Source organism: Prionailurus viverrinus, chromosome B2, assembly GCF_022837055.1.
Source record: "Prionailurus viverrinus isolate Anna chromosome B2, UM_Priviv_1.0, whole genome shotgun sequence".
Lineage (NCBI taxonomy): Eukaryota > Metazoa > Chordata > Mammalia > Carnivora > Felidae > Prionailurus > Prionailurus viverrinus.
The window spans coordinates 31,042,336-31,069,194 of NC_062565.1; the positions used below are offsets into that span (position 1 = coordinate 31,042,336).

Here is a 26,859-nt window from a genome sequence, read left to right on the forward strand (position 1 = left end):
TATCCCTGGGAACCCCTTAGAAATGTGCATCGTTGGATCCACCCCAGATGTACTGAGCCAGAAGCTCTGGGGGTGGAGCCCAGCTGTCAGTATTTTACAAGCCTTCCTGGTGATTGTAATGCTTGTGGAAGGTTAGAACCCCTGAGTTAGAGAGGCCTTGATGGAGGGCTGGAAACCAGGAACACAGGCTGCTGAGGGAGTCTCTTTGATATCATTTCCGGGTTTCAAAGGTGTGGTAAGATGATCTTGTCCCAATTCAGAGTGGTCACAGCTCAGTCTATCAAGTCAGAGCCTCCCACCTGATACTCACCCCTGCCTGCCTGGGCCCCCCACCTGACAGTATGTGTTCCATGCCTCCCTACCTGTGTCTCTCCACTTTCTCACTCCTGTGTCTGTGTCCACAGAGGAGTTTGTGGTGATTGGCCCCTCGGAACCCATTGTGGCAGTGATGGGTGGGAACGTCACGCTGCCCTGTCATGTGTCCCCAGCCATGGATGTGGAAAACATGGAGCTGCGGTGGTTCCGCTCCAAGTTCTCAGAAGTAGTGTTCATCTATGAAAACCAGCAGGAACAGAAAGAAGAGCAGCTGGCTCAGTACACAGGGCGGACCTCGCTGGTGAAGGACTTCCTCAGCCAGGGGGAGGCCACTGTGCGTATCCACAAGGTCCAGGCTTCCGACAACGGGCTGTATACCTGCTTCTTCAGAAAGGGAAGTTTCTATGAAGAGGCCAGTTTGGAGCTGAAGGTGGCAGGTGAGTGGTTGATCTATATTTAGTGTCCTGAGTGTTGGAGTTGGGAGCGACCTCAGGGGCCAAGTGAATCAGTCCTCTCATTTTAGAGATGAGGAAAGGAGCGATTTTCACTTATTGATTAATTCAATAGGAATCCTTATAATTCTTTTTAAAAATGTTTTAATGTTTACTTTTTAATTTATTTATTTATTATATAATTTATTGTCTAATTGGTTTCCATACAACCCCCAGTGCTCATCCCAACAGGTGCCCTCCTCAATGCCCATCACTCACTTAATTCTTTTCTTGTTGTTAGAAAAATCATCAGTTTATTTCTTTTTTTTAATGTTTATTTATTTTTGAGAGAGACAGAGACAGAATGCGAGTGGGTTGGGGCAGAGAGAGAGGGAGACACCGAATCTGAAGCAGGCTCCAGGCTCTGAGCTGTCAGCACAGAACCCGACGCAGGGCTCGAACTCACAAGCTGTGAGATCATGACGTGAGTTGAAGTCTGACGCTAAACCAACTGAGCCACCCAGCTGCCCCAATCACCAGTTTATTTTTAAGTTTTCTTTCCTAAAATAAAGTATTACGACTTGAGTATAAAATCACATTTTTGTTAAATTGATGAAAAGTAAATCAGAAATATTTCTTTTGATTTACAACTCTGTCATCAATGCATGCAAGTTCATGAGTACATTCTTTTAAAAATTTTCCTCTAAGGACTGGCTAATTATCTATTACTCAACACCCTTTGCCCCCAGTTTTGCATTAATTTGTCTATCCTAACAATATACCAGTATCTTTTTTTCCCACGCCTGAACTTTATTTATTTATTTATTTATTTATTTATTTATTTATTTATTTAAGTTTACATCCAAATTAGTTAGCATATAGTACAACAATGATTTCAGGAGTAGATTCTTTAGTGTCCCTTACCCATTTAGCCCATCCCCCTCCCACAACCCCTCCAGTAACCCTCAGTTTGTTCTCCATATTTATGAGTCTCTTCTGTTTTGTCCCCCTCCCTGTTTTTATATTACTTTTGTTTCCCTTCCCTTCCGTTCATCTGTTTTGTCTCTTAAAATCCTCATATGAGTGAAGTCATATGATTTTTGTCTTTCTCTGACTAATTTCACTTAGCATAATACCCTCTAGTTCCATCCATGTAGTTGCAAATGGCAAGATTTCATTCTTTTTGATTGCCAAGTAACTCCGTTGTATATATATACCACCTCTTCTTTATCCATTCATCCATCACTGGACAGTTGGGCTCTTTCCATACTTTGGCTATTGTTGATAGTGCTGCTATAAACATGGGGGTGCATGTGTCCCTTCGAAACAGCACACATGTATCCCTTGGATAAATGCCTAGTAGTTCCATTGCTGGGTCATAGGGTACTTCTATTTGTAGTTTTTTTGAGGAACCTTCATAGTGTTTTCTAGAGTGGCTGCACCAGCTTGCATTCCCAACCCACTTAATTCTTTATACCCTTATAAGATATATAGAATCCCTAGTAAGTGCCAGGTCCCCTTCTGGGCACCTGAATACATCAGTGAACCAAATAGAGATCTCTGTCCTGCAGAGTTTATGTTAAAGACAGTAAATAGACAGACAGATGGGTTATAGAGGATGTTAGATGTGGTGAGTAGAGATTTAGCTACGTGGGTATCTGGGGGTGAGAGTTCCAAGCAGAGGAATACTCATGTGAAACAACCAAAGTTGGAGTGTGGCTGGTGTGTCTGGGCAGACAAGGAAGCCATGTGGTTGGTGAGACAGGTGGATGGGAGGTTGGTGAGAAGTGACACTCCTGGTCCACGGGCAGAGAGAAGGGATTGATCTTGAACAGTGCATGAGGAGTACATGGTTGTGCAGGTACTTGAGTGAATCCAGAAAGTGTTCCAAAGAGCCCTGGTGGTTGATGAAGGGCACAGAGAGCATGGTGATTGTGGTTATGAGCAGTTCAACAGCTAGCCAAATAGTCCTGGGGCTGGAGTGGCCCGGGTGGGAGAACTTGGGAAGAAGTGGTGAGGGGTTTTGAGGTTAGGGGCGATGCCAGACCATAGAAGGCTTTGTGTGGTGTATTACAGAGTTGGGAGGAAGAGCTGAAGAAATTTTAAACAGAGCAGTGAAGGGAGGTGTTTTTGGGAGGAGGTTTGCTTTGACAACTGTGAGAGAGGGTACATAGAAGGTGAGCAAGACTGGAGAAAGACATGTAGATACAGGGTGGGGAGGATGGTTCCCTGAATTAATGTCAGAGCAGTGGAGTGGGAGAAGAGAAGGGGTTCCAGTGTCAGAGATGTTTGGAAAGTAGACCCAACTGAGTGGGTGGACTTGGGGACACAAAGAGTTTGGGGGTTGGAGAGAAGGGACTGGAGACTCCCAAGGTTTTTTTTGTTTTGTTTTAATTGTTGTTTGTTTGCATGTTTTTTGGCAATTTGTTGTTTAGTAGTAGTATTTAGAAGTATTGCTATTTTGTGTTAGTTGTTGATTGCTGTCATAATGCTGTGCAACATAGACAGAAATCTCAGCTGCGCATAGTAACAACCATTTATTTACTGTTGAGCATTAGGGGAGTTCAGCTCACCTGAGCTGTGTTTGACAAATCTTAATGGTGCTTACTCATACATCTTAAGTGTAGGGGAAATATAATTAAAGACAAAGTCTCCAAATCCAGAAATCGTCTTCACAAAGGTAGTAGGGAAAGAAAACTTTTTTATTATGGCATTAGCATTAACCAGTAAGTGATGTGCATCCCAGAGAATCTACCAAGGGGTTTCAAAGACAGAAGAAATCTCACCTATTTACATAGCCGTGCAGACACAACTTGTTACATACATGTTCTCTGGATAGACAGTTACTAGCCCTCAAGTAAATGGACTTGACAGTATCATTTGTCATGGGCAGTGCATCCTAAATGTACTTGGTAATTGTGGTGACCATCTCTGTTAGCTGATTGGCTTTATCCCAAGGAAAAAAAAATTCTCCAATCTTAAAAGTTAAAAAAAGGTTTTTAAATTCCAGTGTAGTTAACATGTAGTTTTATATAGTGGCTCAATATAGTGCAATATAGTGGTTCAACACTTCCTCCTGTTAGTCAGTAGAGATTTCAACAGAAACTTGTCAGGCCAGGAGGGAGTGGCATGATACATTCAGAGTAACAGAAAGGAAAAAACCTGCAGCAAGGCTGTCATTCAGAATGGAAGGAAAGATGAAGAGTTTTCCAGACAAATAAAAGTTAAAACAGTTTGTTTTTACAACTTCTCCCATCTTTATGACAGGAAGTGGTTTTGCACTTGGGCCCTGGTCCCCAGTGAGGTTAGGCTCCTACACTCCCCCAGTAACTGGGAGAGAGGGGTGCTGTCCACCTTGGTGTTAACAGTTCAGAAAGAGGGCTCCCAAGGTCTTGAGAAACACATTCCTGGATCACAACCCCGACAAAAGGCCTATGTAGTTTTCGCAAAGGACGTATATACATTTCAAAGAGGAGAGAAAGCCCCCACAATCACAAATTTCCTCAAGTAAATGGCATAAGAAAAAGGATGGGAAGGGACCTTACTTTCAACAGGGACAAGAAGCCACTGCCTTTTAATATATTTTGTCCTGACAGTCGACTTTGACCTGGTTTACTCACAGGAGTGAAGTTCATTGGGCTGTTGGCTGATCTAGGACAGCTTTAGCTGGAAGGACTGCTCTAGCCCAAGCATGTCCTTCCTGTGGCAGAGGGCAAGGCAATGGCACAAGCTGGAGTCACATTCCCTGAACTCTCAGTGGCCCAGATAAGTCCCATGATGGAACCCGGAAGCAGAGTGTGAAGGCATTAAAAATATGTGGCAGAAGGTGAGCTGGATGTGAAACAGGGTTAAGGATTGGGAATATTTTCATCATCAGCCTATCACAGAGAAGCCAAATATGAATCAGTTCAGGGTTTGAGTTTGAAGCATCTGTGAGGAATCCTGGCAGAGCTAACATGTGGATATTAGTGGGGGGAGCTCAGGAAGTAGGTAGGGTTGTCAAGGATGGAAATGATTTACCACAGGGTACTGAGTGTGCTAGTGGATGCCCTGGAGAGTGTGTGAGGTGAGAAGAGCAGAGAAGGATAGAACTTGGGACGAAATTCCTTTGTGTTACTCTGGGTGATGGACTTCCCAGCTTTATGGATGGGAGAAGAGCCCTGCCCTCTGCAGGTCCCCATGCTCCTTCCTTCTGTTCCCTGTGGCAGGACCCCTGCTCTAATCCTTGCAGGGACCACTCCCCAGGGAGCCCTGGAATGCAATGCTACACCAGAGTTGTGCAGAGGAAGGCTCTGCTGGCATCCCTGGATTCTGGAAGGCCTCCTTGTGCTCTCCAGCTTCTCTCTCACAGGTGTGGGCTCTGTCCCTCAAGTGCACATCACAGGGCCAGAGGAGGACGGGGTCCGAGTGGTGTGCATGGCCTCGGGATGGTTCCCAAAGCCCCAGATACAGTGGAGAGCTGCTAATGGGGAAAAGTTCCTGACATTTTCTGAGACCCATGCCCAAGACACTGAAGGGCTGTTCAGCGTGGAGTCTGCTCTGGTGGTGAGGGACAGCTCTTCAGGGAACATGACCTGCTCAGTCCTCAACCCCGTCCTGGACCAGAAGAAGGCGATGGCCATTTTCATCCCAGGTCAGCACTACTTCCCATTCCCAGCAGGGCCAGAGGGAGTGGCCTAGGGCTTCTGTGAGTGTTGGGCTGGGCTGCCCTGGTCTGTGGCGCTGATGGGGTCTCTGGCTGGCCACAGAGCCCTTCTTCCCCCAGGCCTCTCCCTGGAAGCCAGCTTTCATAGTGAGCCTCGTGGTGCTGATGCTCTCACTCCTTGGGGCTGCCTATTACATCAAGACAGAACATACTGTAAAGAGGCAGGAGATGCAGGAATGGGAGAGACTGCACAGGGACAAGGAGGAGGCCCGGCGGACAAAGGAGGAGGCGTTGAAGGCCAGAGGTAAGGCAGCTCAGGAGCCAAGGCAGGCTAGTGTGGAAGGTGGTGCAGAGGACAAGCTGACAGCAAGGGGCTTGGCTGGAAGCAGGTGGCTGAACAGGTCCAGAAAGGACAGTTGGAGCTGTGGAGGCGGTTCTGGAGTTAGATCTTCTAGGATACCGAGAAGTCCTTTTATGGGTTCTCTAGGTGCAGTCTTTCCTTTCTTAAGGATGGGAGTTCAGACTTATTTTTCACTCTCTTTCAGATGAACTCCAAGAAGATCTTGGTAAATTCTGTTGTTTCCCCAGAAGTTTCTGAGTCCCCTGTGTAGGAGACACTCTGGTTTTTAGCTCACCAGTTTCCTGTGTTGTCTTTCAGGCAGGAGGAAATCCATTTACCTGGGTGGTGAGTGACTCTCCAGTTGTCTTTGGGTTTCCTGTCCTACCTAAGCTAAGGTGTCCCTTCTCCTTGTTTCTGGCACAGACATATGGACCCTTCCCTGGGGCAGAAGTGGAAGCAGGTGGGGGGCAGGACCCTGCTCCATGGACTTTCCCTATCTGGGGTGCTGTATCCCACCCAGTGCTTGGGAACCTGGGGTGATGGTGGTCCCTGGAGTCTGTCACGCATCTTGGGTTTATTCCAGTGCTGATCTCCCCACCATCTTGCCAACTTTTTAGCCTTCAATGCAACTATTTCTTATTCAACCTGGATGCTCTGAGATTTTGGTAAAGAAGCTATGTAAATAAATGGGGTCATTAAGTTTAGGAGTATGTCCCCTGCATATAACATCATCCAGGGAGAGTCTTTTCTCTCCATTTCCTGGAGGTGCTGGTCACAAAGTGATGGGTAGAGGACTGGGAAGACCATGGGTGGGAATGTGGTGGGGTCAGCTGTCAATGCTCCAGAACAGTGATGTGTTTTCTGAGAAAGTTTGGCCCCTTTTACCCCAGATCTTACCTAACGTCCCTGTTCTTAATTCATGTCCCCTTTTGTGTTCTTTCCCAAATATCTCTTTGCTGGAAAACATTGCCTGTAATAATGATTTCTGTTTATAAGTATGGAATAATTTGTATTTTATTCCCTAAAATATTTTCATAGAAGCAAAACTGAGTGGAGATAGAATAAAAATATTTGAGGTTTTTAAGGCACAGGATGCTAAATGGCTTTGCAAAAGGTCACACAGCTGCAGCAGGCTGGGGTGGAACTCAGCCTGCAATTCAGGCTTTCTGACCTGTGATCCAGGGAATTTTCCCCAATACCCTGCTCTCTGCACATTGCAGGAGGATATCTCCTCTCCAGCCTCCCTACTCTGTTGGGAGTGTCACCTGTAGTACAGAGAGGAGGCAAGGCCAGTAGATCAATGCTAAGCATTCTTGTTCTGGCTCATATTTCACTAGAGTGTGTCCCTTTTCAGGCTGGAGGAAGGCGCAGTTGTATGCAGGTGAGTAACTCAGTTTTCTGTGCCCTTATTCCTTCAGCCTCAACTCTTCCCCCTTCTCTGTCAGTGGACCCCATACCAGGACAGGGTGGGTGTCCCTGTTCTCCTTGTCATGTAGTCGTTTCCCTGTGAAGACTTCAGGGACTCTTCTGGGAAACACAGATCTGCCTCTATTCTGACATGTCTTCTACTGTAGGTCACTATTAGGCTTAGCAACTTCATCTGAACACACCTTGTTCAACTCATGCTTTTGCTGCAGCAGTGATGAAAGAGTGCTCATTTATAAGGACAGTTGGAACACAGTAATGGCTTTGTAGACCAGAAATTGCTGTCTCTAGAAGATTTCATATATCATTCTTGCTTGCTTACGATTCAGATATTCCTAAGGGGATCCTTGGTTCTGAATCCATTTTACCCTGAAATTCCTACATCTTGCAGATCTACTTTTGATTTTCCTGTTTTTGTCTTGGTCCCCTGGAATGGTGGTCATCATTTGTTTCCTCATGCTCCTTGTCCAAGTTGGGTTTCTTCCTCTAAACTTCCCTGCTTGCTGTGAAAGTAATTGCTTTAAATTGCCTGTTCTGAATCTGAGATCTAGAGCTTCCAGGATATTTATGGACTCCTGGTGGTGGGTCTGAGAGCTACCTGCAATTATATACAAAATCCTATGTGTATGTTTGTGTAACAGAGGAAGAACTTAAAAAAATTTTTTTTTGAAAGAACTGTAACTTATAATTGTTCACAACCATTATCTCTCCTTTAGGAGAATTGCATGTTTACCTGATGGGCTTGTTCCTGGTTTGATTTATCAGGGCAATGTGTGAAGATACGATAGGAGAAAGTTAGAGGAGTGAAAATTGTTTATCAGAGAAAAGTTGGGAACAAATCAGGGAAAGAAAAGCAGTGAGGAAGAGAGGAGATGAGAAGGGAGTATAAATCCTGTGATTCCTCTTGGAGAGATTTTGGGTAGCTCAGAGTGGTGGAAGAGAGACCACAAATCATAATCACGGTGGTTTGAGTGTAAAGTACACAGAGGGTGTGCACAGTTTTTGGGTGCACAAGAAGTAATAAACTCCCTGATACCTCTTTGAGAGATTTCTGAAAAGACTTACAGTATTTTGAGCAGTTTTGAAGTACTTTTCTGACTGAGTTTGCTTCTGATCATGAGACCATCTCAACCTTCCAGTAGCAGTTGGGGCAGAGGTGTGGTGCGGGGGATCCTAAAGCAGTGAAAGGTTATCCAGAACACCACTTAGCACCGGTGTGAGTTAAGAATCTGGGTCCTTTGAACCTGTGTGAGGTATGTATGTGTGTGTGTGCATGCGCGGGTGTTTGTCCCAGCTGTTTTGTTCATGATCATGAACATGGACTATGACAGCAGAGAAGGGGGAGCCAGGGATGCAGGAGACGTGGGGCTAGATGTGTGAGGAAACCCCCTTAGAGAGTCTCCCTGATTCCTGGGATTTATTTATTAAAAATAAGGATCAAATAGTCTTCTTTTAGCATTCCCCCTTCTCTGATGGATTGAAGTGCATGTGTTTTAATGTATACCTTGTATACCTTTTTATTTTGTAAGGACAGAGACCATTACAGTAGAATCAATATTTGCATATTGATCAGCTCATAGCATGAGGTGAAGTAATATCTGATCTCATCGTATTTAAAAATTGAAAAATAATTTTTCAATGTCATGAATAAGGGGGCCTAGGACATGACCATATTTGGGTACCTACCACGTGGGGTTTCTCCTGGTGATTTTGATCTCTCTGAGCAATTAAGGGGGGAAGCAGATGACTAGACCTGATATTTTTGATTTCCCCTTACATATAGGGATATTTTTCCTCCCAATAACCCACGAAAAGGGGAAACAAGTTCATAGTGTCTGTCCTTTCACTGGATGTATGTCTTTCCTGCTTGAACTTCTGTCTTTCCCTTCCTTGAAACCTCTCCATTGCCTTCTGACTAGGGAAAATTTCTCTGATGCTGTGTCCTGAATTCTCCTCGCCCAGGGCTTGTAGTTGTCTTCCAAGTTCAGCTCTGCCAGGTTGTATGGTCGCTACCATGGCTTAGATTCAACCTCCAAGTTCAGTTTAATCAATTCTTTAGAAATAAATGGAGGCCTCAGAATTTTTTATCTCCCCAATTCTTCTCAAGAAAACCTAGCTTTCAGGATAGATGTGTGGCTAAGGATTCTTGAGAAAGCATAATATGATGGTGAATACTGGGTCTAGAGCTTTCTTTTCAGGTTGTTATCCAGCCTCTCAGTGGTTAAGTTTTATAGCTTGGCTTTCATGGGAAGGCTGTAGCATGATGGCTGTGTGTGTGTGTGTGTGTGTGTGTGTGTGTGTGTAAAAGAAATAAATGCTTCAGTTGAATGTTTCCAAACGATTTTTCCACAAGATATCAACACTGATATGTACAGTCACCTCAAATCTCTGATTTGTTGTCACATTTGTGAAATATGGTTCTCTTGTAGACTGGCGGAAGGAGAAGTTCCAGGCCTGTGAGTTACTTCACATTCTTTCTGGGTACTCCTACTGCTGCCCCATGGCTTCTGATGTCTCCTTTAGCTTGCTGTGGTGATACAAATGCTGGCACCATCAATGGTTGTGCAGTGGGATGGGGCAGTGAAAGTCACATAGCTGAGCTTAGTGGATGTGGCTGATATTGGATTCCAAATAGATATCCTTAAGTCCTTGAGTCCAGACTAGTTCTCAAGTTCCCTGTGACCCATCTAACCCTCAGATCAGTCTTATGCTTACTTCTCCTGCTTGGAGAGCTATGTACTTGAGTCACAAGACTCTCATCTCAGGAGGCTTAGCCCTTCCCATATGCAACTAGGTGTCTGAGGGTGGTGGTGGTGGTTGTGTGCCCTTGTTATGGGGGCAGGGGAAGGTCTTGCATGATTGGTAACTCTGTCTGCAGTGTCTGTCACTCTGGATCCAGCGTCTGCAGATCCGCACCTTGCTGTCTCTGGTGGACAGACTAGTGTGACCTTGGAGGACACAACTGCGGACTCAGGAAGACCCTGTAGCATCTTGGGCCAGGAGGCCATCACATCAGGGCGCTGCTACTGGGAGGTGGAGATCAAGAATGGAAACAGTGGCGAGTGGGGTCTGGGGGTCTGTAGGGGAGATGTGGAGAGGACAGAATGGTACAGAGAGTGGCCAGAAGTGGGGTTCTGGGTTCTGAGGTGGAACGATGGTAAATTATATGCCCTTGTCCTCCCTGAGAGTCAGGAAATCTGTGATGAAGTTCCCCACAGGGTGGGTGTTTTCTTAGACCTCAGAGAAGGGGATGTCTCCTTCTATAACATGACTCATGGATCTCACCTTTTCTCCTTCCCTCTAACTTCCTCCACTGGGACTCTGTTTCCATACTTCATGATTCAGTCAGGAGATGTGTCCCTGACCATCTGCTCTGTGGTGGGTGTGCCTACAGAGACCCCTGTGCTCCTTAACAATCCTCCATCTTCTTTGGAGGAACCTGTAAGCCTCTCAGGGGATGGGTTCAGCTCAGGCTCTGCTGTTGATGGTGCTCTCCCAGGGGCTGACTCTCCATTACTCCCCTATGGCCCTGAGGCTATGTGACCATAGGACCCCAACACTGTCCCAGACTCCTTATGGTGGCTCTTTCTGGAGCTTCACATTCCTTGAGACAAAAGCCTCTGAGGTTAGTCCTGGATGACCTGGTGTCTTGCACTCTTGCTCTGGATGCAGTCTCCTGGGGTACGGCTATGAGAACACTTAGTTCATGCCTTATGCTCAGGCAACAGAAGATAATAGTTGACTGAGCTGGATTAGGGTAGGCTGAATTTAACTATTGGAAGTAATGCTTCTTTTGGTAATGAAAATTATTTCATACAGTCTTTATTCTGCTTGGATATGAAGGAGATGAGGGCTGAATGACTCTGCAGAATTAAATCGTGTATATTTTATCCAACTTGAGTTTTGCAGATGAATGCAGAGGCTATGTGTAGGTCACCAGTTCTATTTTGGGAAATGTGCACACTGACCAGAGACATTGGCCATCCAAAAATTTCTGCAGAAATGAATGGCTGATTGTTGTTCAAGAGGAAAGCAGTCTAATATTCTACTGTATATACCTCCTATTCTGGGATGGTGGAAGCACGCTTATCTTACCAACCTTAGTAAATATCTGTTATTCGTGAAATACCAGTGCTGTGTTAATTCAGGAATTAAGAAGAAGGATCTGGTTCTTCCTGTGTGTCAACTCCAGTTGGAAAGAAGAAAACTTCGCCCAGAATAAAGATATGAATGAGGAAGAGAATTTTCAGATGCTGGGTGAATTTCAGAAAGCTTTGACTATGAGCACAGTTTTCAGAATCGGTGTACTGCCTCTCATTACTTCCAAGTCCAAAGGTGGAGTGCCTGAGTGGCTCAGTGGGTTAAGCGTCCAACTTCAGCTCAGGTCATGATCTCACAGTTCATGGGTTCAAGCCACACATCAGCTATGTGCTGACAGCTCAGAGCCTGGAGCCTGCTTCAGATTCTGTGTCTCCCTCTCTCTGCCCCTCCCTGCTCATGCTCTCTCTCTCTCTCTCTCTCTCTCTCTCTCAAATATAAATAAACATTAAAAAAATGGGGGAGGGGAAGAGGACCTAATAGATATTTTTCCAAAGAAGACATACAGATCACCAATAGACACATGAAAAGATGCTCGACCTCACTCAACATCAGGGAAATGCAAATCAAAACCACAATGAGATATTACTTGACCCCTGTCAGAATGGCTAAAATAAAAAAGACAAGAAATAAGAAGTGTTGGTGAGGATGTGGAGAAAGGGGAACCTTCTTGCACTGCTGGTGGGAATTCAACCTGTTGCAGCCACTGTGGAAAACAGTATAGAGTTTCCTCAAAAAATTAAACATAGTATTGCAAAATAGTAATAGTAATAAATGAATGACTGATTAATATCACTATTAGGTATTTACACAAAGAAAATGAAAACACTAATTTGAAGTGATGTATGCATCCCTATGTTTGTTGTAGCATTATTTATAAAAGCCAAGTATGGAAGCAGCTTCAGAGTTCACTGATTGAGGAATGGATAAGGAAAAGTTGGTTTATATACATCATCGAATATTACCCAGACATAAAAAAGGATGAGATTGTGCTATTTGTGACAATATGAATGGACCTAGAGGGTATTATGCTAAGTGAAATAAGTCAGACTGAGAAACACAAATGCCATATGAGTTAACTCCTATGTGGAATCTAAAAAAAAAAAGAGAGAGAGAGAAATGAATAAACAAGCGAGCAAAAAAGCAGAATCAGACCTGTAAACACAGAGCACAACTAGCATAATGTTTAAACTTGTTGAGTCACTAGGTTGTACATCTGAAACTCATGTAACATAGTGTGTCTACTATACTCAAATAATAATTTAATAAAAAATTAAAATAACATAAGTTAAGCTTTACTTTATTACGGGTTTTTAAAAAGCATGTTTTTTTTTTTTTTTTAATTTTTTTTTTTTCAACGTTTATTTATTTTTGGGACAGAGAGAGACAGAGCATGAACGGGCGAGGGGCAGAGAGAGAGGGAGACACAGAATCGGAAACAGGCTCCAGGCTCTGAGCCATCAGCCCAGAGCCCGACGCGGGGCTCAAACTCACGGACCGCGAGATCGTGACCTGGCTGAAGTCGGACGCTTAACCGACTGCGCCACCCAGGCGCCCCTAAAAAGCATGTTTAATTGTTTCCTCCAACTGGCACATTATAAAAACACAATTCATTTTACCTTAGTCCTTCTTTCATGGCTTAGGTATTTCTCTGAAACTGTTTGAAACACACATTAAGAAAGATAAGAGATATTATATGGCTGCTAAAGAGAAAGTATAATATTAACTGCATTAGCATCAGAATAATTTATATTCTGAGCAAGAAAAATCATTAATGGCCAGTGAGCAGCCAGTGAGCAGTGTTTGCTGATAAAGCAGCTGAGACATGAGCCTGATGAGCTGGGGGAGAGCAGGGAAGTTTGCTATTTGGTGTCCTTCCTGCAGTACCTCCAGGGTACCTCCAGGATCCTTAGGGAACATCTTCCCTGTGCTTTGTCATTCCTTCATGTTTTTCCCTCCCAACATGAGATCCAAGGACTGGAATTCAGAGGAGATAAGCTTTCTGGCCATGTCATTCTGAGCCATTGCTGAGTCCAAGGTCCTCTTCCTGCTCCTTTTTCACCTAGAGTTGTGTAGAGCTGGGGGCTGGGCTGGGCTTGAGGACTGGGAGGTGGGGGGAGTGTCCTTGCAGGTCCAGCCTTCCCTCCTCTAGGAAGTTCCTGGATTAAAGGCTAAATAGATGGCAGGGCTCATGTCTTCCTTCATCTCTGTGTGCATGTGTGAAAATGAAGTGTCATAAATACAACTTGTGTAACCCAGTTCCTGGCACTTAGGAGGAGCGCAGTCAAATTTGTTTTCCTTCCCTCAGTCTTTTCATCAAACTCCCCTAATGTCTCTTAGGTCTTGAGGAGTCTCCCTCAAGCAGACTTGAGGGCAGGGATTGGTGGGGGCCATGGTGGATGGATCTGGAGGCTAATATAGGTCCTTATCTCATTAGTTTACTTTGCATTAAGTTGCATTTTGCCAACATTCGCAAGTCTAAGTGGATATTGGAAGAAATGGACATTTGGGGATAAAAAATCAGATGTTTCAGATCTCTCCAGATGTCCTAGGTGTGCTTAGAGTTTTAGTATCTCAGACCAGACCCCTGAGCAGAAGCCAATCACTCTCGTGTATCAGTGGATCAGGCAGTCCTTGTTTCATGAAAACAAATATAGCAGATCATTCAGAACAATCAAGAGTGAACACAGGATGAGAGAGTCTTTGCCAAGCATGTGGTTGTGGAATTCAGACAGATTTGGTTTCCTCACGTGAAGAATGAAGACAGTAATGACAACAACATGGCAGAAGTGTGACCAGGGAGGCTCTAGGCCAAGCTATTGTCTTAACACCAATCACTTAACATGTGGACACCTGAGAACTGGGCAGACTTAAGTGAGCAAACAAAGGTGTTTGGTGTTGAATCTGACGATTCTATCCTGGGGACATTTCAGTGATGAACTAACTTATGTTTGGGGTAAGAAGAAAAGTGGGAAAGATGGTGGAGTTGTTGTATCCACCAAGGGGCTGACTTGTTTAGGTCAGCGTTTTAACAGTGTTCGTGTTTCTCAATGGACAGAAATGTTTGCCCAATTTAGATAAGGCTGAGTAGCCAATGGGCTGCTGCAGTGAGTCCTCTGCAAAGGAGCTCAACAAAGTTTATTGAGTGTTTACTATGTGCTGGCCACGTGAGCAGGGCACACAGTACCTCCCTTTGTGAATGTCACAGACATGCCCCAGAAGAATGCTTGTCAGGGCTATTGTGGAAAACAGGGTGTCATTAAACTCCAACAAGCATGTGCATGGGGCAATTATGGGGATGAGTAGGTTGGCAAGGGCCCCTCTGAGGAAGGTCACTTTAGGTGAGACTGGAATGTTGAGGGGTGTGGGGGACAAGAGAGCAAGCAGGATCAACCAGTGGCTTGTGAGAAGGCCTGAGGATGGCAAAGCTCCATGAACTGGAGGGAGTCACCCAAGCCAGTGAGGGAGACTGGGGGAGGGTGGAAAGAGGTCAGAGAGGAAGCCTGGGATTGGGGATCATAGACAAGAGGTTTATAGGGGGATTTCTTGAACAGATGAGGCAGATCTGACATAAGCTGATTTGAAAGGATCATGACCATGGAAGGAAAATGAACTTGAGGAGGTCAGGCTGGAGGTAAGCAGGGGACACTAATGGGAAAGCAGGAACACTCTTCTTGGGCCAGGGGGGATGAGGGTGGTCAGGAGCCAGGTAATGGCCATGGATACAGATTTGAGAAAAGTCTTGAACATTCTGGTAGATTGGAGTTAGACTGGGTGGGAAAATGGAGTGTGTAGTGGAATGTCCCTCCAGTTTCTGGCAGAGATAACTGGGTTCACCCATCTCCTTTACTGAGATGGGAACCTGCAGGCAGGGAGGGGCTGGTGAGGAAGACCTGGTGCTCCCTGGTTTTCTTTCAGAGACCATAGAATCTGCCTTTCTTTGTGCACACTGTGGCCTGGCAAGGAGAGGGCTGAATTGTTGTACCGAAGCCTTGTGTGAGAACAAAATACTAAGAAGCAATAGGTCAATGTCCATTCATTTGGTCAGGGCCAGGGTCCTGGAGTTGATTCTGGAAGCTCCTGTTGCTCAGCCTTAACCTCTCTGCTGCCAAGTTGTGGAGAGCACCTTGGTGGTCTCCTGGTAAAAAAAACACATAGCAACTACACTGGGACTCCTCAATGGCTCTGGCCACATGTGATTCACAAATAGACATGTAACCATCTGGGTAGTAAAGAGCCAGTACAAAGAGCCCCATGCACAGGGATAGGTATTAATCTTGGCTCTGGCAAACACACTCCCTGCTTTTGGTCTAGAAGTTAGCCAACCTGGACAGTAGCAGTTCTTCAACAAAGGATTGCTGAATCTGGGCCTCTGTTTGTCCCCATGCAGGGTGGGTCAGTGTACCGGTACCTGTCCTGTATTTCTGGTTCTGGTCATGCTGTTTCATTCCTGATAATGGGGGTGCATATCCAGAAGATAAGGCAGAGTCTGCTGGGATTGTTTTTTGTAAGCTTTCACTTTCAAACGGTGCAGGAATCAGAGAAGGGTGGATTCTCCTGTTTGGGAGCGCTTAGAGGGGGCTCAGGACCCTGTTTTGGCTCAGACCCCTGCAATCTGTTCAGGTTCTGCTTCCCCACTCGCCTGGGAACCACCTGCCTCTCAGGCAAGAAGACCCTATGGCACCCAACGTTGGATTTGGAAGCAGGGTTTGGGGCTCAGAGCAGCTAACTGCAGATGCAACCTCTGAGAGCAGATTTGGGGTCTGCTGAGATCTCACCCTACTGAGTTAGAGACATTCCAGAAGTCTCAGCTTTCTAAGCAGGTAAGTTGGTTCTGAAGATGCTTTTGGCCAATAAAAGAAAAGGTGGAAGAAGCTGGCTTTGAGGAGGTGGCTGAGCTTATGGTGAGGGTGGTGGTGCTGGATAATAATGAGGCTCTGAGAAGACACAGGACAAATATAGTGATGCCTGCACTTCATTCATTTATTGACATTTGTGTAGCACTACATCCCTGCATGTTGGGGTGAGATCCCGTTACTATCCCCACTTGACATTGAGGAAACTGGGGCAGAACAGGTCAAGAAACTAGCCTAAGGTGGTTGCCTAGAGAGTGGCTGAATCTGGCCACTAGAGAAGTCAGCAGTCACCATCAGAATCTGTTCTTCTCAGTACTATTTGCTGCCGGACCCCCACTCCACCCAGCAGTAGGTGGTTTGAAGCCCCTTTTTGTCTGACCAGGACTCATTTTATTATTTCTGTGTTCTCTCTCTCCTGGGATCCTCTTTTTATTTTTTTTTTAAGTAAGCTTCACACCCTCTGCCAACGTGGGGTTGAACTCATGACTTGAGGACAAGACCTGAGCTGGAATTAAGGGTCAGATATTTAACCGACTAAGCTACCCAGGCAGCCCCCTCCTGGATTCCTTTGTCCTGAGGCAGAAACTCCTCAGAGATATAGAGGATGAGGATCAACTTTTCATGGGGAATTGATGGAGCCCTCTGTTGGGAGTAAGGCCAGGTCCTTTGTCCTAAGCAGCAACAGGTTGGGGGGAGGTGGGAGCTGAAATTTGGGTGAACTCAATAAGCAAAGGGCCTCAAGACAGGATGCATGTGGTGGGAACCACAATGTCCTTGAGGAGGATGTCGTCTGACTCTCATGCTTCTCAGTGGTTCCCTGGTCATTATTAGGGGGCAGCAGAAGAACAGCACACAGGACCTGGCGGGTCCTTCATGGGCAGGGGCCTGAGTCTGGGCCTGTGTCCCTGGGCATCTCTGGTGGTCTGTGACTCATACAGACTTGAAGGAGGCCCTATGCTAAGGCAGGAGGGTTCTGGTCCTATGGGCAGAGCAGTCTGTGAAAGCTTTCCGAGGGACTGGGAGGGGTTTCTTGGTACCAGGGTTGTGGGGGCACCCAGCCCCATCAGCATAATGACTCTTCTTGTTCTGGGGATTATTATCAGCCCTGAGCCCTTCTGTCTGTTCTGAGGCCCAGAGCTGTGGACTGGCCCTCCTCATTTCTGTAGGTGTTCTCCTGCCTCCTGCCCTGTGTCTCCCCAGCCCTGAGGAAATGGAGGATTGCCGCAGAGGCTCTTTGCTCTCCCGTCTCACCTCCTTGCTTCTCTTCTTCCAGTTGCCTGCTGGGGGGTCTGCAGGTAAGTGTGTCCCCATCCCCCTTCCTGCATCTCCCTTGGGTGGGCGAGAGCCTCTGGGAGCCCTGCTGTGTCTCCATCAGGACAGATGGTTATTGGTGGAGGCCCTGGCTGTAGGAAAGTTCTGGTGATCCCCCAACTGCTAGTTGTAACTAAATATTGAAGAAGACGGTTTGCGAGGGCAATGGCACACCTCCCAAGGCTTTGTGTTCTGTCTCATGGAGTTTGGTTGCAGAGCTGAGGAAATTTTCAACAGAGCAGTGGAAGGAGGTATTTTGGGTAGGAGTTTTGCTTTGACTGCTGTAAGGGAAAGTATATGCAAGGTGGCAAACCTGGAACAAACATGTAGTTACGGGGTGGAGAGGTGTCTGAATTCACTTAGGGGCAATGAGATAGAAGAGGGGTTTCCAGCGTCAGAGAATTTGGGAAAGTAGACCCAACTGAATGAGTAGCTTTGGAGACAGGAGTTTGGAGGGGGAAGAGGGGACTGCAGAGACTCCCAAGGTTTCTCTTTGGCAGTTTGTTGTTTAGCAGTAGAAATATTGATAACTCTGTGTTAGTTGCCTATTGTGAGTGTGTTGTCTCAGAAAGCTGACGCAGAAAGCTCAAGGGCATATAGCAACAACCATTTAATTAATCTGTGCATTAAAGCAGTTCACCTCATCTGGGCTGTGTTTGGCTGATCCTTTTTTCTTTTTAATTTTTTTTAACATTTATTTATTTTTGAGAGACAGAGAGAGGCAGAGCATGAGCATGAGCAGAGCATGAGCATGAGGGGAGGGGGAAAGAGATACAGAATCTGAAGCAGGAGCCAGGCTCTGAGCTGTTTGTTAGCACAGAGCCCAACGCGGGACTTGAACTCACAAACTGCAAGACCATGACCTGAGCTGAAGTCAGACGCACAACCGACTGAGCCACCCTGGCGCCCCTGTGTTTGGCTAATCTTAACTGGGCTTACTCATACATCTTCGGTCATGTAGGGGAAATATGATTAAACACAAAATCTCTCAACCTGGAAATCCTTTTCAGAAAGATAGTAGGGAAAGGAAACATTTTTATCATTGCATTAGCATTAACCAGATTGTGTTGTGCATCACAGAGAATCTACCAAGGGATTGCAAAGACAGATAGCCATGCAGACACAACTCATTACATACATGTTCTCTGGATAAACAGGTATTAACCCTCAAGTAAGTGGATGTGACAGCAATATTTGTCACAGTTCATTCCAAGTTTGCTTGGTAATTGGGGTGACCAACTCTTGGCTTCATCCAGAACCCCCCCCCCCCAAGTTTCCTATCTTAATGACAGGAGATGGTGTTACACTGGAATCATGGTACCCACTGAAATTTGGGTCTCAGGAATGGGGACAGAGGGGTGCTGTCCTTCTTGATGTTAACAGTTCAGAGAGAGGGCTCCCTGGTTCTTAAGAAAGACATTCTTGGACCTCAAAGCTGGCAAAAGACCTATCTAGTTTTCACAAAGGACTTAAATACATTTCAAAGAGGGGAGAAAGCCTCTGAAATCACAAATTTCCTAAAGTAAATGCTGTAAGTAATAGGATGGGAAGGAACTTTCTTCCTCTATTTTCAACAGGGACAATAAACTTCTTACCTTTTTTTTGTCCTTACAGTGGACTTTGATTGTGTTTGCTCCCATGGGTGTTGTTCAGCTGGCTGTTGGCTGATTGATCTAGGAGAGTTTTAGCTGGAAAAGTTTTGCTAGCCTGAGCATGTCCTTCCTGTGTCAGAGGCCAAGGCAAATGCACAAGCAGTTTCTAACCTCTGCTAGAGTCACATTCCCTGAACTCTCAGGGACTGAGTCAAGGTGCATGATGGAACCCAGAGGCAGAGTGTGAAGGCACTAAAAATATGTGGCAGAAGCTGAGATAGATGTAAAGGAGGCTGAAGGATTAGGGATATGTTCATCGTCAGACTATCACAGATGGGGCCAAATATGAATTAGTTCAGGATTTGAGTTTGACATATCTGTGAGGAATTCTGGCAGAGCTAACCCCCAGGGATATGGATATTAGGGAGATAGCTCAGGAAGTAGGTAGGGTTTTCGATGGTGGAAGCAGATGCCCCGGAGCGTGTGTGAGGTGAGAAGAGCAGAGAAGGATGTAACCTGGGATCAAATTCCTCTTCCTGTCACTAGGGGTAATGGACATGCCACTCTCATGGTTGGAGAGAAGAGCCCTGCCCTCTGTGCCCAATGCAGGACCCCATGCTCCTTCCTTCTGTTCTCTATGGCAGGGCCACTGCTTTGCTCCCTAGGGAGCCCCCAGAATGCATGCTGCCCCTGGAGTTATGCACAGGAAGACTCTGATGGCATCCCTGGGTTCTGGAAGGACTCCCTGTGCTCTCCAACTTCTCTCTTGCAGGCGTGAGCTCTATCCCCAAAGTACAAGTCACCGGGCCAGAGAGGGACAGGGTTTCAGTGCACAGCCTTGGAGTGGCTCCCAAAGTCCCACGTGCAGTGGAGGTCCCACAGTAGGAAGACGTTCCTGGCATTCTCAGAGACCCATGCCCAAGATGCTAAAGGGCTGTTCAGTGAGGAGGCTGCCTGGTGGTGAGTGACAGGTCTCCAGGCAATATGACCTGCTCAGTGCTTAGCCTCATCTGACCTGCCGACCATATTGCCAGCTGTTTTGCCTTCAATGCAACTAGTTCTCAGTCAGCACCTGGAAGCCACAAACCAGGTATACTTATGTTGAAACCTTGCCGTTGTACTTCACCATTCTGCTCTTTGCAGCTTCATTCCCCCTTTCTGCTTTTTGTTTTAATTATTTTTACTTATGCCATTTTCTCCTCTGTTGGCTTTAATAATATCTAGATCATGTTTCTTGATTTCTCTATTAATTATAGTATTTTTATTATTTATTGACTACCCTTGAGATTCAGCTTTATTTCTTTCCTTTTTTTTCTTTTTCATTTCTTTCTTTCTTTCTTTCTTTCTTTCTTTCTTTCTTTCTTTTTTTAATTAAACTGTGTCCCGAGCTCCACCAGGTGAGGGTCCAATGAGGTTGTGCTGAGCTGACATTAATATTTTCTTCAGCAGGACAGGAAGGAGTCAGTCCTACACAAATCTGAGCATATGCAGTCTGGCAAAGGGCACAGGAATGCAGATGCTGGGAGGCAGAAGTTGGTGTTGTCAGAGTGGAGGTTAGAAAGGAGGCTAGGAAGGCTGGAGAGAGTTGGGGAGGAGAGCAGAGAGGGAGAAGGAGGAGGGCCAGGGCCTGGGGCAGGATGACATTTTCAGCACTCTGCTACTAGTGCTGTATGACCTTATTTCCCCACACTTAGTGGCTTGACCCACAAACACTGTCTCACAGTCCCCGGGAACCAGGAATCCAGCAGCACTCAGCTGGGCGCTCCTACCAGAGTCTCTCAGGAGTTTGGGGCTGTTGTCAGCACCGAGGCAGGACTTGCATCACTCAGAACCTGAGCTCACTTAGGGGTGTTAGCAGGGTTCAGTCCACATCAAAGGCCTGAGTTCTTCTCTTCTGTTGTTGTCTCTCAGTGCTAGACCACATGCATGTGTCTGTGTCATGACTCAACATAGAGGCCTGTTCCCCAGTGTGAGGATCTGAGAGAGAACACAGGTCAGAGTGAGCACGTGGCTGGGCACTGAGAGTTTATAACCAAACCTTGGAAGGGGCTTTGGGTCCTGTTGCCATCTTCTGTAGAATAGAAGTGAATCACTAAGTCTAGGCCATACTCCAGAGGAGGGAGTTACACAAGGACATGTATACAGGAGGTGGGGATCTCAAGGAGCCACTGAGGGGAAAAGATGAGGACCCTGACAGGGTCAGTGCCTTTTCCAGAATCACAGGGACTGGTCAAAAGGCAGAACCAAGCATGAATGTAGCTCCATGTCCTTAAAGTTGGGGTCCTGGCTGCACTCAGGCTTTCTGAGGGGGCTCTGGAAAAGGTTGCGTTATTGTACCTGTACAGACATGGAGATGGTGTGGGGGTGATGGTGAACAGGAGGGTGACAGGAGGCATTCCAGCACATTCTTGTCTGAGGAGGACCCCAGGTCAGGGCAACCCACTGAGTGCACCCCTGTCCACATTGCACCCAGTGGAGAGGGAGAGAATGGCAGAGCCTATAGGTAAGGGTGGGTTCTGACCTTCTAGGCCAAAGCTCCAATCCATTCTGTCTGGTTTGCTTTGGAAATTAGCCTATGATCTTGGGAAGCTTTTGCCCATCCTTCCCATCTTCTGGGCCTCCAGAATGTGAACACTGGTACACACACACACACACACACACACCAGTAAGGACGGTGGGGGGTTGGGATCTGAGGAGCTGCAGGTTCAGAGGTAGTGAAGAGACGATGAAAATACGGTTGGAAGCATTTCCTATGTGTGACACTACTCCTCCAATTTCATAGGTATCATCCCAAATATGCCTGAGGACATCCCGAGGAAGTACATGTTAGAATAATCTCCATTGCACAGGAAGGACACAGACCATCCCTGAGAGGCACAATGGCTTATCCAGGGTCAAAATCAGGTAAGAATGAAGACTTGTGTCTGAACCTAGATGTGTCTCAAAGGTAGGACCTGGATGCACCCAGACCTTCCCAGGGGACTGTAGAGAGTAGTGTATTGGTGTAACTGTGTACAGATGAGACATTTCATGGAGAAAGGGGGTGAGAAGCCAGCAGTCCAGGGCTCTATTTGCATAGGTGTTATATCTGGAGGGGACTCGGGTAGGTGATCCTAGGCAGTGAAGTTACTGCCTTGACAACAGACCCCACCCAAGAGAACTTGGAATCCCCATAACCAGGCACCCATATTCTAGTATAGTCCCACACCAGGCTCACTTGGCTGGAGACACTTGATAGTGAAAAATGTTTTCTTGCTGTTCTTTCTTTCTGGAGCTCTGGCTTCCAGAGACCCCAGTGGGGAAGATGTTTCAGATGCTGTGGATGTTGGCTCAAATGTCGCTCCCAATGCCTCAGGCTGTTTTTCTGAAGGCCCCGTAAAGTAATACAGAGCAGCCTAGGGAAGGCTAGTTCAGTTCAGGCCACCTGTTCGAGCCATTCCTGGGCAGCCCCATTCCCTCCTCTTCAGTTTCAGGGAAAGAGGGACATGTGAGGAGCTCCTTCCTGGGGCTAGAGAAGGTTGGAGGCAGTGGATAACCTGGTGGCCCCATCATGTCCACACCAATGTCATGGTGGGTAGGGTGGAAAAGGGATTCCTGAGGTGCTTCTTTCCTGTGCAAGGGTTAATCCAAGGTCCTTGCGCATGTATCTTTTTCCTCCTTGGTGGAAGTCTGTGCACACTGTGGTGTAGTGTATCTGGAATGGAGTCAAATGGGTCTGAGGGCCAGTAAAGGCAGCCAGTCAGGACTCTGAGGCCTCCTGCCTATCTGCTGCACTGTCTTTACAGAACTGCACACCAGAGATGGGGCAGGAGTTGAGTGATGACATCCTCTGCTCAACTTCCGTGAAGGACAGGAATATGCCCCACACCACCAACAGGATGCAGGACCGAAGCGGCTCAGGGGGAGTGCAGGTACCAGGGAGACCCAACAGCCAGGGCCCAGATGTAGCAAAAAGATCCCAGGGCCCAGAAGCCACACTGCTACTCCCCTGAGCCCCCTTGTAGACTTCTGCTCCCAGATGAATCTGGATCCCCAAATCCTCCTCAAATTTCCCTTCACGGCCCAGCCTCTGCCATGGCCAGATGCAAAGTCACTGTCCACTTATTTGTAGGAATATCAGAAAAGAGACCTGAAGTCATTTCACATCCCATCTGGTCTAGAGTATTTTTTCACTGTTGTAAGTATTTTCCTAACTCCTGTTCTCAGGTGTCCCTGTTGGCCTGACCATCCTTGCACACCTTCTCCAAATCTGGCACATGATCATCATGAGGAGGGAGATTTTTGCCAGAAGGGACATGGGCTCATGATATTTTGTCTGCTGCTCTGCAGTTTGGTTGCCAAGGAACACATCCCTGAGGCTCCTCCAGGTCAGGAATAGGGGCCTCTCTGGGCTATGCAACATTCCAGAAGGGAGATGGGTTACTACACCCATTTAGCTCTTCACTGATATGGGACTCTGACATGATTCCCTTTTGTTGCCATGTTACAGTGCTCACTGGACATCCTACATGACCTATTACCCTAATCCCTCTAACCCCAGGAAATGCCTCTGCCTTCTCTTCTCTAGAATGGACTGTGTCATCAGAAATCACACGGATGATGCTGTTGATGCAGGGAGGTGCTGTCAATACTCAGCTAACAATCTGACCTGAAATACTCACATGTTCAGTCACTATCCACCTCAAATTCTAGTTTTAATGCCAAAATCCTTTTTCCTACTGTGGGTACCTATGTTTCAGTCTTGCCACAAGCCACTGAAGGCTTGGGGATTTGTTCTGCATTCTGTCCCCTAACGCTCCTGGTGGCCAGTGTGCTGCCTGACTCTGTGTCCCCCCTCTGTTCCACCTCAGGGTAAAAATGCCTCAACCGTGAATAAGAATGAGACCAGTGTGGTGTGGACCATCCAGGCAGGCTTGCTGGATAAGCAAGTGTAGCACCCAGTGCCTGTCTTCTTGGGCAGAGACCACCGACCCTGCCATGTCTCCATGTTCCTGGACATGTACAGAACTTTTCGACTACTGAAAAGGTGCTGGATCTGTTGATTCTAAGGTGAGCACCCTGCCTCTCCACAGCCCCAGTGAACTTGGCCACTTACAGGCTTTGAGTCTTGGGAATGTCACCAAACCTCCCCAAGTCTCAGTCTGTTCCTCAGATGGGGGCAGAGTTATTATAGGGACCCAGTGGGGCCCTGCAGGGAAAGTGCACCTGGCATTGTGGAACGGTCTGCTGGCAGGGCTGTGGCTGTGCTGGGTTATTATTGTCCTCTTCCCCATGATGACGTTTCTGCCTCATCTGTCACTGTCACCAGGTCTTGAGCTGGGCCATTTTCCCATTTGAAAAGGAGATTTGAGGCTCCATCTGGGGGTCTGAATCCTGGCTGAGACCAGAGCAGGGATCCCTGGGGGTGAGCAGGTGGCCCCAGGCCCACTCAGATATGTGATGGTGCTAGTTGAGGCCCATTCATTCATCAAATATACAAAAGCTCCACCAGATGCAGGCACTTCTTTAGGAGCTGACTGTCATCCAAGGCACAGAGCAGACAACACCCTGCCCTCTAGGGCTCCATTCTACACAGGGGTCAGTGACACTAGATATGACAAGAGGTAGCATACACAGGACAGGTCATATGATGCCCTCCTGGCCTCCTCTAGGTATGGATGCATCCTTCCTGAAATGGGATGAGGATGGCAGACCCCTGGAGCAGCAGAAAATGTGAGTGGGCTTTAGACAATGCAGGAGGGTCTTCCCCCTCCAAGAGGGCAGCGGGGGGGGGCGGTGAGTTGGGAGGGCTCTGGACCCTGTATCCCACACATGTGCGATTCCTTTGAGCGGGCAAAGGTCTGAGGGCTTCTGGAAGAGGAGAAAGGGATTCTAGAGAGCTGTAGATGAGGTGTGGGCACAGTGGGAGAGCAGAGGGGGCCAGAGGACAGAGTCACCTCCTAAGAGAGTCCAACCCCATCCCTTCCCACTCCCAGTCCTGCTTCCACCCCCATCCTGGGACCCAGAACAAAGGGTGTGGGGAGCATCACACTCACCAATCTGGTGGCACTTCAATGGTGGGTGCTCAGCAAGTGCTTCGGAGACCCAGTGAGGGCTCAGGGACCAGATGTCCCCCACCTTGTGGGAGATTAGGGTCAGTGGGGGGACACCCACATGGATGTGAAGTGAATAAAGCAACATGTAGGCGGAGGAGGTAAAGTTTGAGGTATTAGTAGGGTCCTGAGAAGCCCTTCTGAGAGACGGGTTCCTTTGTTTCCTATTTGTTCCGATATTCATGGAGCACTGGTGTATGCAGTGAGGACAATGAACCGACCAGACACCACCCCTCCCTGCCCACATGGAGTTGAATTCCAGCAGGAAGTAGGCAGGGAGACAGAGCAAAGAGTCCTTCTCCAAGAAGGACAGAGATGGCCCCATCATTGGTTAAGGGCTCCCATTCAAAATGGCTTTTTGCCAGACTCTCCTCAGTGACCAGGACTATCTTCTTAGCAGGAGTGCCCAATCAGAAGTGGACAAGGTTTGGGACCAGCCTCTGGACAGCTGGAGGCATAGGAGCCCAGGTTCCCACTGGGTGCCCTGAGACATCAGTCTTGATTCTTCTGCCCACTTCTGTATCTCCAGGACCATCTTCTCCATTCTGGGCACCTGGATTGACCACTCCCCTGAGGATTTTTTCCAACCTGCAGTATTTCCCTGCCTGAAGATGCTGCTGGCATATGTGGGGCTTAACATGCTGGGCTCACACCTGGAGCAACATGCCTATCTTCTCCTCTCATAGCTGGGACACATGGAGCCTAATGAGCCAGAGGTTGAGGGTGAAGATAACTCAGGGTGGGCGATGTGAACATGTGGAGGGGACAGGGTAGGCCACACAGAACAAGTATCCTTAAGCTGTGTTTGGATCAGGAGCCGTGAGTAGTCTCAGATAACTGTCCCCATGGTCTGCCATCTGGGGAGACTTCCTGGGGGTGGGTTCTTGGACTCAGAAGACATTGACTGGTGGGAGAGGTTTCCTTTATTTGGAAGAGACATGGAAAGGCAATCATGGTGATGATACTTTCTCTTCTTGAAGCTATAGCACCCGTTCCGGAGCAGGATCCAGAACCAACTCAAGAGCTAGCCCCAGCTCCCACTGTGGTGCCTGCTGCAGCTTCAGAGCCCGAGGTGGCTGAAGCCATCACTCCTGCTGGAGCTCAGCAATTAGGAAAAGCAGTGACCCTCCCTGCAGTGTCAGAGCCAGTGCAGGTGGTAGTTATAGCTCTGATTCACTGTCAGGAGCTGGAAGAACCACCTGCACCTTTGGCAGCCCTGGAGCATGAGCAGGCCCCAGCCCCAGCTACTGGGGTTACGGAAGGACTAGAACAACCACTTGCTACAGCTGAACAACCAGCCTCAGCTCCCAAGCAGTGGCTCATGTCGGCTGCAGCCCCAAAGGATGGCTTCCCCTCCCCTGTCGTTGCTTTTTTTTTTTTTTGAAATTTTTGTGTTTTTTATTCAGATATGGAATGGCTTAGTGTATTTTGTTTTATAAGTAAAGTATAAATTGACTTCAAGTAAAGTTTGACTCTGATCCTTTTAAATTGGATGTTGACGTGTCATTAGGTACTTTGACAATGTTGTACAACCATGACCACTAGGTACTGCTAGAACACTTCCATCACAGAGACACCTGTGCTACTGATCGGTCACTGCTCATTCCCTCACCCCAATCCCTGGAACCACTGGTCTCTCTGTTTCTGTTGCTTTACCTCTTCTGGGATTTTCATGTGCATGGAATCATTCAACATGGCCTTTTGTGTCTGGCTACATAACATGACAGTGATTAGTAATTCTTGAGATTTTTAAT

At 47.0% G+C, this 26,859-nt stretch overlaps 1 protein-coding gene and 2 long non-coding RNA genes across 7 annotated transcripts in view; all 3 read left to right on the forward strand.

The window, feature by feature from the left end:
* Window positions 1-11,042, forward strand: part of LOC125165843 (butyrophilin-like protein 1) — a 38,765-nt gene extending 27,723 nt beyond the window's left edge. For all 4 annotated transcript variants that reach the window (XM_047859259.1, XM_047859258.1, XM_047859261.1 and 1 more), the window contains 8 exons: window positions 405-752; window positions 5,098-5,379; window positions 5,495-5,695; window positions 5,937-5,957; window positions 6,050-6,076; window positions 7,086-7,112; window positions 9,586-9,612; window positions 10,035-11,042. In XM_047859259.1, the coding sequence (XP_047715215.1) occupies window positions 405-752; window positions 5,098-5,379; window positions 5,495-5,695; window positions 5,937-5,957; window positions 6,050-6,076; window positions 7,086-7,112; window positions 9,586-9,612; window positions 10,035-10,699 (1,598 nt within the window). In that variant the 3' untranslated portion in view covers window positions 10,700-11,042. The remainder of the gene's footprint in view (window positions 1-404; window positions 753-5,097; window positions 5,380-5,494; window positions 5,696-5,936; window positions 5,958-6,049; window positions 6,077-7,085; window positions 7,113-9,585; window positions 9,613-10,034) is intronic.
* An 8,984-nt stretch (window positions 11,043-20,026) lies between these two features.
* LOC125165858 (uncharacterized) lies at window positions 20,027-24,033 on the forward strand. Of its 2 annotated transcripts, XR_007152245.1 has the most exons (4): window positions 20,027-20,103; window positions 21,796-21,917; window positions 22,799-22,924; window positions 23,864-24,033. It is a non-coding gene; the product is annotated as an uncharacterized LOC125165858 (long non-coding RNA). The 2 variants fall into 2 exon arrangements; XR_007152246.1 differs by lacking the exon at window positions 20,027-20,103 and having other exon boundaries at window positions 21,761-21,917.
* Window positions 24,034-24,663: 630 nt separating this feature from the next.
* Window positions 24,664-26,517, forward strand: LOC125165860 (uncharacterized). Its single transcript, XR_007152249.1, has 3 exons — window positions 24,664-24,725; window positions 25,635-25,828; window positions 26,086-26,517. It is a non-coding gene; the product is annotated as an uncharacterized LOC125165860 (long non-coding RNA).
* Window positions 26,518-26,859: the final 342 nt, after the last annotated feature.